The sequence below is a fragment of the Pogoniulus pusillus genome, chromosome 11 (genome assembly GCF_015220805.1).
Source record: "Pogoniulus pusillus isolate bPogPus1 chromosome 11, bPogPus1.pri, whole genome shotgun sequence".
Lineage (NCBI taxonomy): Eukaryota > Metazoa > Chordata > Aves > Piciformes > Lybiidae > Pogoniulus > Pogoniulus pusillus.
In genome coordinates, this window is record NC_087274.1 from 24,925,651 (window position 1) to 24,938,063 (window position 12,413).

Genomic DNA, 12,413 nt, shown 5'->3' on the forward strand with positions numbered 1-12,413 from the left:
TGAGTGGCAGCTTGACTTGCAGGTTATAGACAAGAGCTGGCTTACCCCAAGGAAAGGGGAGCACAAACCAGACTGCTGCCTTCTAACAGCAAAATACTGAGCACCATCTCTTCCCAGCTTCAGAGTGGGAATCTATTCTGAAGCACCAACAACTGATTCGCCTAGAAAATGGGCATTACTTTTATGGAGTGCTTTAGTGCTAAATCTCATGCATCATAAATAAGTCTCAGACAGCTGATAATGATCTCATTTTTTATTCAAACAGAAGTAGTATGCCATGCTGATGGAATTATACTTTGTGATTGGATTACAGCAGTAGTAAAATACACAATTGGCATTAAAAAAAAAAAAGAGAGATGAAAAATTAAGGCCTTACTACTTGGGTTTATATTGAACAGCCAGATTGTCACCCTGTCACAAAGATGTTAATATTATCATTTAATTAACTAATGCTACTATCTCCATAATGATTTTTAAACACTTTGATGAGGAAATTATACAGCTTACATACTATGTTAGTATAAATTATACAGAAAACATTAAGGCAAAGACTCAGATGCTATCAGATTTCTGGAGGCAAGCAGAAGATGTAACAAATGTCTTTAATGGTCATACCTAAATCTCCAGCAGATTTGATGTCAATATTATCAAAACCACTGCCAATTCGGACAATTATTCGAAGTGCTTTAAATTTCTCCAGGTCTTCTCGTGTTAAAGTGATAGTGTGATACATCAGTGCCCCCACTGCTTCATTTAGTACCTATAAATAAAAGGGAAGAAAAAAATACTTCAGTTTATTCTCTCACAGGTTCTCTACTTAAAAATGTATACATATATTCAGGCAATGAGACTGCAACAGCATTAAATCCAAGTCTTGCTTCTTCAAACGCGTTCCAGCCTCTTGTTAGTCTTCGCTGTACCCATTCTAACGTGGTGAGATGAGCTTCAGGAAAACTAAGTGACCTGTGTTTGTGTTCTTAGGCAGAGGGGAAACCCTTCTCAACCCACATAAGGTGCTCTGCACTACAGAACTCCAAGTGCAAGTATCTCTGGCCTGCAGATGAAACCGTGGGAGCAGCACCCACTCCAAACAATGAGCACTTTTGCACTTGGCAGCTCAGTTGTGAATGGAGCGACAGAGCAGCTTCTCTTCTCCACACACACAGTGGTACCGCCACTCACTGCACTACTAAACCACTTGATACCCAAACAGAAAACATTCAGGGATCATCACAACCCCCTGAGAGGGCAGAGACTGAAATCTGCCAATCCATACATGAAAACCAAGTGTTTGTTCCTCAGTTTACTGCAATCGAGCTCTTGCTGACAAAACTGGATACCATATAAATTGGTACAAATAAGATGCCAAAATAGATAGTACTGGGGAGGAACACCACACAAAGTAAAACCAGAAATGATGTGGGAGGGGGAACCAGGAAAAACTAAACCAAAATCAACAAACCATCCCCCCCCAAAAAAAACAACAAACTACCAGAAATAAGTATACCAAAGCAAAAGTGTTGCAGCAGTAATTAAAAAACACCGTGAGAGAGCTAAAGAAAAGTAAAAACAAACTGACAAAATGTGAAGTAGCTTTCAAATATGCCTGAGCCTTCCCAAGGAATTGAAGAACGGCTGAGAGGAGGAGAGCACAGCACTCCATGCCTCTAGCAATTCTGAATTCTACTACCAAACAGTGACTGCAGCCCACAGCTAATGGAACTTTATTGTTTGGAAAAAGAGAAAATGTTTCTCTCTTCCTAGGCAAACTGATCATTTCACTTTTTCCTGCACTCCTCTGTGCCCCCCTCTCCCATGCACTACCCAGCACTCTCATTGCTGCAGGGGGAAGAGCAAAATCCACAAATGCTTCTCCAGCCCAGCTAGCTCCAGTGGCTCCAACAGGTTCCCAGGACACACCTCACATCAGAGTTCTGCAGACGCTGCACATTTCTTATTCAATAGACTTCTGGGTCTGGTACACAGACAGGTTCTGTTACAGATTACTACTGCTCACACAAGCATTTCCTAGGGTACTGTAAGATCAGTAACAATAATCAACACCAATAGAAAGCATTTCAAAAACCTTTCTGCAGCAAAGCAGTCTGGCACACAGAGGATTACAGCTGCTGGAACCCAAGCTCTGCAGCAGTAAGCAGGAAAATTAAAACACACAAGTGAAAATGCTGAAGGGAAACAAAATCAAACCCTGTGAAAATGAAAGACCACCACTTCAGACTGGGTAGTTCATGAAATTATCTCTGCCCTTCCACAGGTGTTGCTGGATTTGTAACCCCAGTTCTAAGCCTGATAAAGACCAGAAACCTTTGAGCAGGATTTGGATTTATTTGTAAGAGTAAACAAAAGGGAATTAGAAGTGATACACCCTTAAAAAACACAGCTACAAGGTAATTCAAAGAACAGCTGTAGGCTCTGATCTTACAAATGATTATACACACAGAAAACTCCTTGATTGCCACGGTACAAACAAGTCCTTTAGAGATTGCATCTAACAGTCATCAATCAGGCAGGCTGCACTCATCAGAATGTGCTTCCTTGAGCTGAAACCAACAGAAGAGTTTCCTACTTTTACAGAAACATTACAGCTGGCACAGACCAAGCCAGAGCCCATGCCTGGGGCATTCTACACAAGAAATAATCCCTCCTAGAACCAGACTGCCTATCAAAAACACCCTTAAGGTTTTCTGTGTCCCATTCATTCCTAGAAGAAAACAGTTTCAAAATCTCACAGCTCCAACGATATGGAAATTCCTCCTAATTTCCAGCCTCAATTTATTCACAGCCCAGCTCCTCTCCCTTCATTCTGGCGCCAGCCTGGCCTATTAAGCTGAGCTTGCTCTCCTTGATGTTTGCAATCCAAATGTATTTATAGACAACCATCAGATCCCTCTCAGCATTTGTCTGGATGGACTTTACCCAGCCTAGTCCTTCCAGTTTTGCCTAGGATGATGCCCTTCTACCCCCTACCGCACTGTACTCGCACAAGTCTAACCTCACTTCTGGGTGACAAACGCACCAGGAGTGCTGCTGAGGTCTGTCTCTCTCCCAACACTTTACACCAACACCAGCACCTGTACGGGAAATCCCTTCCAGAGACATTTCTGCATAGCCCCTGCCACACTGCCATCTGACCTTCCTCCCTGGCTTTCTTACTCCCAAGTTCATAGTACAACTTCTTTATCCAGGTCACAGTACTTGGTACTTCAAGCCCCAAGATCCTCAAGTTCTCTACGGTAACTTGTCTGTCTCCCACCAGCTGTGTTCTCCATTCTAGGTTTTATTACACACTTGTCCACCCGCCTCTCCAGCATTGCTCTAGATGGCAGTGACACAGGAGAAGACATCCTGTGGGTAGTTATCAGAAGATCAAGACCCACCTAAGGCTTAAGTGACAGCCAGACCCTCCTCTCAGGCCATGAAGTGGCCACTGGTGTTTGTGCGAGAGCTGCCACCACTGAGGTTTGCATTAAACTGAGGCTAAGAGACAGCTTAAGTGGCTCAGACATTTGTGTTATAACATGAAGCCACTTTTTACTCCCTAATCATGCATATTTGATTAACTTGGCCAGTCAGGGCTTTAATTTGGACCCATTACACTACATTTTTGGGGCCATCTAGGATATGGTTTGGCACTAGGAGACAGAAAAGTATGGGAAAGTTTGAGAACGTGTTCAACGGAAGGAAAAGTATTCCCCATCTCTGGTTTAATGCTAACCAGCCATCTCCATGGGCAGTTATTCACCCATCCAATGGGATACAGAACAGATCACAGGATCACAGGATATTAGGGGTTGGAAGGCACCCAAGAAGATCATCAAGTCCAACCCCCTGCCAGAGCAGGACAATACTATCTAAAACAGATCACAGAGGAACACATCCAGACAGGCCTTGAAAGTCTCCAGACAAGGAGACTTCACAACATCTCTGAGGAGCCTGTTCCAGTGCTCTGTGATCCTTACAGTCAAGAAGTTCCCCCTTGTGTTGAGGCAGAACCTCTTTTGCTGCAACCCATTGCTTCTTGTCCTATCCCAGGAAGCAAGTGAGCAGAGCCTGTCCCCCGCCTTCCTGGCCAGCCTTCAGATACTTATTTATCAAATCCCCTCTCAGTCTTCTCTTCTCCAGACTAAAAATGTACGAATGAAAAATCTTTTTGAATTTCGTTCTTCAAGGACTGTGGGTCAGTTAGCACAGAAAGGCATTGCCAAAACCATAATCTTTTGTGACTGAATATTTAAGACTAATTTGTTACTATGTTATTTTACTTTTTTGCAGCTGCCTATGCGATTGAAAATTCCCCCAAAAGGCAGAAAATAACAACAGAAAGTCTGAAGTTAGAAACATGCTGCATTAAGAATTGTCAATGCTGCCACTGATGGATTAAAACAAATTAGTAGTGGAGATTTCTGTGTTTTGGAATTCTTTGACTAAGTTCTATTCTCAGTCAATACAAACACTAAATGCACACAAGGAAGTCTGACAAGCTTGTCAATGAGTAAAAACAAGACTTGAGCTAAATTCAAGTATAACACAAAACTGAATCCATCAGAAAAGTGAACAGTTCTGGAACATGAAATCATCTTCAGAGAAAAAAAGCTGTGCACAGGAGTTACTTACTGCTTCAGCAGCATACCCAGGGGTGGAGGCAGGAGCAACCAGGGAGTGGATCTGTGTTTTCATCCTGATCCATGACAGACTTGATTGATACAACATTCACCCAGTTTAATTACAAAGACATCAACTCAAGTCGGTCTGAGTGAGCTCTTCAACAGACAAGCCAGACGTTCCAGGTGAACATAAGTGTGTAACAGTCTGACAAGCAAGTGTGGCAAGGGAAGGCAACACGATGAAGAGAAGAAGCAGAAGTAGCTGCCTACCTTCAGCAGCCACTCCTGCCTTCATCACATCTGTGTTGACTATGTCATGGGTTGAGTTGGATCTGCTGCTGCTATTCAATGCCACGCTGCCATCATATCAGCATCAAACTCACAGTGCTGGCTGGAGCAAAGTATCATGAGGCTTGACGTTCAGACATAGCATCAGTGGCTTCCTGTTCCAGTTGCTGTTTCTGGTTTTGGGATGTCAGGTTCTGCCACTGGGCTGGCTGCTGTGTACTTAGGAGGGGGGAACCATTTTATCCTTGGCTTCTGTATTTTGCTGCAAACAGGCTAAGGTCATTGTGCATTGGATTATCTCTTTTGCAATAAAATTCTTGATCTCAACTATTTATCTCAACACAGGTTTCTTTTTGTGCTACTTTCCCTCCCATTTGTGTCGGGGGAGAGGGGCTTGTGAGAGCAGGCTGTTCTAACTCAGCATAGACTTGCAAAAGCTGCAGCAGGCTTGTGGCTGCTCACTGCAACACTACAAAGGATCCATGTGAAACCAGTACCATTAAAACTAGAAGCCAATCTGCTCAAATGGCATTTAGGAGATCTCCAAAACTGCCAATTCTCTTGCTTTTTTCCAAGTCCTTGCTTTCTTTTTTTAAGAGATTATCAGCTCAGTGCCAGGTTCCTGTGACACAGGGCACTGTCAGTAACACACACATTTCACAAAATGCAACCTAAATACTGATACTTAAGTTTGTACTGTATATAAACACAAATATTTCACACAAACAAATGAAACTGACTTCCAGGCTCCTGAAAATACTCTAAAACCCCACACTATAGGTGTGCACACGCAAGTGACAGGGATGGTCTTTTGCAGACTAGAAATACACTTCTGAGGAACATACACACAAAATTCACACACAGCTATAGAACCAACATGCACAGCCTATAGCAAACCTCTTTTTAAGAGCTCTTTTGAAGCTGGTCTTTCAAACTCATGTTTTCCTGACAGTAATACGCAGTTTGAGGACAGAAGTCAATTTGAGAACTCACTGAAAATACTTTCACTAAAAGGTTTTAATAAAAGATATCTTCACTGAGAGTTCTGTGTATTACCTTGTACGTTCCATTAGTAAGGCTGAAGTGTGTTCCACTTCAGCCCAAGCCTATCAGATACTGTGATGGATTAAGTATCTACATGAAAAGATCATTATGTCATAAGAGTCACTGATGACAACCCATCAATCCACACAGCTCCGTCTCAGAAATCCTATTAATAATCACCAGCAGTTTTCAAGCCCCCGTGATCCATAGTGAAACCTGGTACTGGAAAAAGAAATGAACAGCTAGCTGATATCAACTGCATGAGGCTCTGATCTGTCTGAAAGACTGATACATGCTAATGGCTGGGCACAGCAGTGTTTCCATCCTGCTTTCTAAAGGGTGTCAGACATTGGCAGTCTGCCCCTTCACCTGTAACACTGCCACTGGAAAATCTGGGAGATGTTGGCAGAGGGTCACTGAATACAAGCAGCAATTCTGTGCATAGCCTTACTGCAATAAACTGTACCTTAGCCACTTCATTGTACACGGAGGTGTAACAAAAGTTTTAGGTTGCTCTTTTGTTAACCTTTTCCAAGTCTTTCATAAGAAATTTGATGTAAGGCTCTGAGTTTCAGTAAATTTACCAGTTTGGATCCGCTCTAAGGTGATTATTTATTCCTAAGGATACATTAATGCTCAAAACAAGGTACCTTCCTCTATCTGTATTCTCTGAGAATTTCACTGTGGTGGGAAACCAAAATGCAGAAACTGTATCATTAATATAAAGAAGAACCTGAAGCTGGAAAGATTGCCTTAACCACTGACATAAGAGGAACAAATCTAAGACTCACCTAACAGCAGCACCATTCTTGATTTGTTTGTGTCAGTTTCAAAAGATCTGTTGCATTATGAGAGCTCTCCAGCTCTTCTTTGAAACAGTCTTAGATGGATGTGAAAAGGTTCCTTTGCTGTCTAGAGAGCAGCAAGGACTTGGGGTAGACATGAGGCCTTCAAGCTTAAAAGTCTCTGAAGAGAAAATGCAGGTGTATGACTGGCTGGCTCCCTGGGCCATCATCACCAAAAGTGGGTATCCCTCTAAGGAAATGAAAAAACCTCTGACAACACTCAGAACTGCTAGCTGTTTACAGCTCCCAAACCACCAGGAAGGATGTCAACTTCTAGAAGAACAGACAGACACATTCTTTAATTAATCTTCTAAACTATTTTGGGTTAGCATTTATTTGGAAACTGTTCTGCAGTGTCAGTTCTCAGTGTGCAAGGCCTCCTAATCCAGTCTGCACAACTCCTTGGCTAAACAGTGAAGTCTGAAAGCTCCTCACATGACCAATCCACTCCCGAGATCTGGCCGTGCAGCTGGAGGCTGAGCCACACTGTTTACAAGCAGCATTTCATTTAACATAACAATACTTCCCCAGAGGTAAGTCTCTCAATGGATCCAATTCAGTAGGTGAGCATATGGACAACATCTGGCCAAAACACTGCACGGAAGCATGCTTCAGCAGAGTCATTTCCAGCTTCGCTTCATCCTCATGTTTCATTGCTTACTGGGAATGCCAAATAACTGCCTCACTGGGGTGCCCAGCCACTGACTATCATGTCACAGCTGGACACATCCCCAGAGCTAAGGGCATGCTCCAGCTGCTCATCATCACAAAACTACTTGTTTCCAAACCAGTTGACTTATACCTCTTAATGTTACCTTTTCATGAATCTCTTGTGTAGACTGAGCATCACAAAATGCCACTGTGGCTACATCCTTCAGAATGGGCATTTCTACTGTACAGTCCCTGCCATCCAGCAGCGCGACCAAGGGGCGTGGGTGCATGGGCCCGTTCATGATTGGAGGTCGAATGCCTGGGAAGAAACAGAGAAGCTCTGTTAGTTAAGTCATGAAAATGGGATAGAAAAAAATTGGTTATAGCTACTGTGTTTATTCTGACGGTAGAAAAAAAGATTTCAAGGACAGAAGCTAGTAAAAGAGTAATGAGGTTACAGTCAGCAACCAACCAAAGCCAGAGGAAAAACCCTGTGGAGCTTGAGGAGGCTAAGCAATGGGAGAGGGACAAAACCACCAGGTGGATAAAAACACCACAGTGTGTCTCTTAAAAAGACATCCTCACTGCACTGTTAAGAGGTGCCTGTGTGATCTTCTCCAGGATTTACAATATGACTGGATTCCACACCTTTGTGAGCTCTAGACAGTGAGAAATACCTTGTCCAGGCTTGCAGAGAGCAGCTTATGGAGTATCATAGCAACTTAGAAAGGATTTGAGGATTCATTTTACATAGATGATGATGACCTGCTGACTAAAATGTAACTGAAAAAGCCTGCAACAGCAAAACTTAATTCACTAAAGATCCAACGCACCAGTGTAGAGGCTAACTGCTGATCTAGGTAGGTCTTAGACTTTCAAGTTTTACAAAGCAATTCTGTGCAGCTTTGTCAAACTCCATCATATTGACTCTGCCACTTACAGAATGTGAACAAAATGTCCCCCTCTAAGTCAACATCATGCTTGAAATATCAGAGAGTGACAGAGAAACACACATTAGATATCCGGGGGAATTAAAAATCAGTTGGAAGTGTAGACTTCATTTATATTCTCTTTATGGAGTCTTAAAATGAAAAGTAATCCTTATAACACAACATTTAGAGAGCATCTTTTTAACAGTATAGATGCTACAAATACACAAAGGTACTCCAGGGAATAATATCAAACCATTGCATTTAGACAAAAGCAGTTAAGCGTGGGTGGAAAAAAAAACAAACCACAAGAAAGAAAAAGGACTTCCTGAAGAGATAAGGAGAAGCAAAAAAACAAGACTGAAGTACATATTTTTTTCCTCCTAAACAGTTTTAAACACTGCCAAGTGAAGCAAGCTAGATTATTTCTTGTATGCAAATTTCAGCAACATTTTTGTCACAGGGCAAATTTAAAAGCACTGCTCATTGCTTGGTGATACAAGTTAGTCCAACGTGAAATGCTAAACACAGAGTGAAGTTCCCCAGTTAATTTCTACAAGCAAACCCTGCATCTCAAATTCCAGCCTGTGTCAGAAAGCAGGCCCTGAATGACTGTCATCTGCATCTTCAGCACACAGAAAAATCAGCAGAATCCCAGCTGTACAAGAAGATATCTAGTGAAGAAAAACAGCTGCTGGGAAAGGAGGCTTTCAGAAATCAACAGAAGCAGCACACTACTTCCCAGAGGGACCAAGCTCAGGTCTGGGGCTGAGGGAGTAAGCTAAGGAGACTGTGATCCTCAATTGCAGCTGTCCAGCTTGTGCAGATTCCATGCCCGCTCCTTACCACGGCAGGAAGACAGCCCAGCCCTACTGTAACCTGGCATTTAAGCTCTTCACCTATTCAGTTTCTGCACTTGAAGAGGACAGAACAAGAGCTGTTACACTTGGTTCTCTTCTGTTCAAGCACCAGCACCTCTCAACAGCTGCTGATGCCCACACACTGACTCTGCAGTGCTCTCACCAGCACAGACCGGCAGCCAGATGTGAAAAGTATTCACCAGCTAAGTTTTCCATGGGTATAACATCCATGAAAACTATTCTCTGGTGTAAACCTACCAATTCCTAACCTCCACTGCAATAGGCATGCTTGGAAATAGTCCTGTTAGACAGATTCCTTCAGCAATACCCAGCCACCAAAATTAACTGGAAGTCTTTTTAGCACCATTTCAAAAACTGTGCATCTTCCTAACTTAGTACTGCTACCTGAACCAGAAATGGCCACACAACAGACATACAATCACTCTTAGTCAATAAACTACACTATTAAGACTGCAATGCAGGTCACAAACACTACACAAAGTAAAGCTACATAATTATCTTGAAAATAATTCCTATCCTTAATGGGAACTTAGTTATTAAACTCCATACTAAAAACTACTTTAAAACACACCAAAATAAAGCACATTTTAGCCTTTTTCCCCCAAAAATAGTGTAGCTCATAGCATTAGTGAAGTGCAATTAAGTCTTGAAACAATATAAAAATGCCATGGCAAGTCCTGTTCATATTGCACAGAATAAATGTGCTCATTTTATGTTATAATCATTGCCTTAATTGTCAGGCCAGCAAAGCTGGGATTTTAATGACATCTGAATGCCAGATAAATCAAACCAAACCAAGACAACAGAACTTGGGACACTGATGTTACTGAAGAGGAATGAGGAAAAGTGACACAGGTGATTCTCTTAGACCTATTACTAAAAAGAGGACATAGCCTAAACAGGTAAGAGAAAATGACATGAAAAACTGTTGTTTAAGAACACAAAACACATCCCCTTCCAATAATGATTTCTTCTAACATACATAGAAGTGTGGTCTGGCTTTCCCCTCACACCAGGGGACCTATTGATTTCTCAACCCAGTAACTTATGTCCCACGCCAGTGCCAAGTGTGACATGCCAGACCGAGCCCCAGAGCATGGAAACCAAAGCCAGAAAAACAACTAGAAGGAAAAACACTCCCTGTGCAAATCTCAAGACTGTTAAAAATCCCCAGAACTCAAACATATCCAGTGACCTTGACCATGAAAACCCTGCAAACCTTTGCTTGCCAAAACCTTTTCTAAACTTGAGCAGAGACTTCCTGTTGCACAATCCTGCTGCCTGGGCTCCATATCGCTGCATCGCAGACAATAACTCAACACTTGAGTAAACTCACAGCAATTCCAGCACAGGGGCAGTCACCATTCAAAGTTTACATTTGAAAAGACATAGTCCCACTAAGAATCAGAAGCCTTTGAACAAAAAACGACTTCTTCCACCATTTAGATATATTCTGCCTGCTTCTTATCTAGAAACGTCATGCTGCACTGTGTGTTTAGCTCTGCAGCAACCCTTTGGAGAGGCAGGACAAAGCAATCTGTATTTAAGAGCAGTATTTTCCATGCCTGCATTAACAGTAAATCATGCAGCTTGGTGCCAGAGAGGATAACAGTAAACCAGGCAAAAGTGACATTCAACACCACAAACGTGAAACTGATTTAAAGAAATAGTTTCCCTTAGCTGGTTTACCCAAGTACATGGCATAGCATTGCACATAACACAGATAAGCACCGCACCATCCACCCCCCAGCCTAGACACTTTGTTATGAGAGAGCAATCTCCATTCATCCTAACTTGAGACTTTCAGGAACCCCTACCAACCTGACATCTCTTAATCTGAGCTTGATTTCCAGGGTCATGAATTCGATTTCTCAATGCTTTACAATCTTCAGCATTCTGAGGCAAAATAGCAGCCTGTCATTCCATCCTCATTTTCATGTCTTTAATTTTTCTTGCAGCCTCCTGTAATCTTGAACCAAAGCTTTTAAACTTCTTATCCACTGCAACCTCTGTAGCCTGGACGGCGTTCAAATTTTTACTAAAAATTAAACACAAACAATACATTAAAACAACATTAAGGGTCTGACTGATGCTCACAGAAGCCAGGAAACTCAAATGTAAAGCTTCTCACTGCATCTGTACCCTTCCCCTGTCGCTACTGGCTTCCCACCACACCTGCCGGGATGTCTCCAGCCAGTACCAGACCAGGAACTCTGGTGGACTGTGAAGACACAGACAAGACACCTTGGCCAGGACAGCACCCTGCAGGGATCTAACTGAGCAGTGAGCACCACACAGGCAGCACATGCTTTGCTAGGTGAGCAGGGATTTGAGGACAGTGTGTGACTCTCAACACCACCCAAGTGATCCAGACAGTACCAGCACCAGATGTGCTGCAGCGCCGAATGCTGCATGGAGTACCAGAGATGGAGTGAGAAGCCTTAACTAGGAAGTTGGTGGGTTTGCTGGGTATAAGTCAGGTCCTTAAGATCATCTGAATGTATTTAAAGTGGAAAGAAAAAAAATGAAATTTCCCACAACAGCTCTATCCCAGCCACTAGTTCATTGGGGTTTATTTCCTTTCTCCAACACAGATACGCTCTGGTGGTGAAGCCCTTGCCCCAGTAGCAGCTCCCATGCTATGCATGCTGGAGTGCCTGAGGCAGCAGCAGATGTGGGTGCCCAAAGATTGGAGAACTGTGCCCAGGCAGCATCTGCCCACCACACAGCTGCCTGCTCTGGGGCTGCAGTTTGGACTGGCTGCTCTTAGGAGGAGGATCTAAACCTTGTTCTAGTCCAGCTTTTACAGAAAACTTATTGGGGATTGAAAAAGTAGCTTCAGGGCACAACAGGTGGCCAGCCCCAGGCACAAGCACTTCATCAGACTGTGGGTCTAACATGTAAGAGACCAATGGAGCTCTCAACAAAGAGGAAAGGAAGGACCACAAATTATTACCCCCATACCCCTGGCAGGGACAAACAAACTACAAGACCAACCTTAGCACAGGAGGTACTGGTTTAAGACTGATAAGACTCAGAGCTACTTAAGCGTCCTGATCTGCTCCCTGATCCAAGCCCTACCTGCATGTCCTGCTTCTACAGAAACAAAGGTGACTGATTCTGTGTGCACCAAGGGCCAGGGCAGCTGTG

The 12,413-nt window shown here is 43.0% G+C and overlaps 1 protein-coding gene across 10 annotated transcripts in view; it reads right to left on the bottom strand.

Moving 5' to 3' along the window:
- The window catches only part of CTBP1 (C-terminal binding protein 1), a 198,364-nt gene that overhangs the window by 22,713 nt on the left and 163,238 nt on the right, over window positions 1-12,413 (bottom strand). For 8 of the 10 annotated variants that reach the window (XM_064151524.1, XM_064151528.1, XM_064151529.1 and 5 more), the window contains 2 exons: window positions 7,618-7,772; window positions 616-760 (listed from right to left, as the gene is read on the bottom strand). In XM_064151524.1, the coding sequence (XP_064007594.1) occupies window positions 616-760; window positions 7,618-7,772 (300 nt within the window). Of the gene's footprint in view, window positions 1-615; window positions 761-7,617; window positions 7,773-11,084; window positions 11,302-12,413 lie in introns of all 10 variants that reach the window. The other 2 variants (XM_064151532.1, XM_064151531.1) reach the window with 1 other exon arrangement.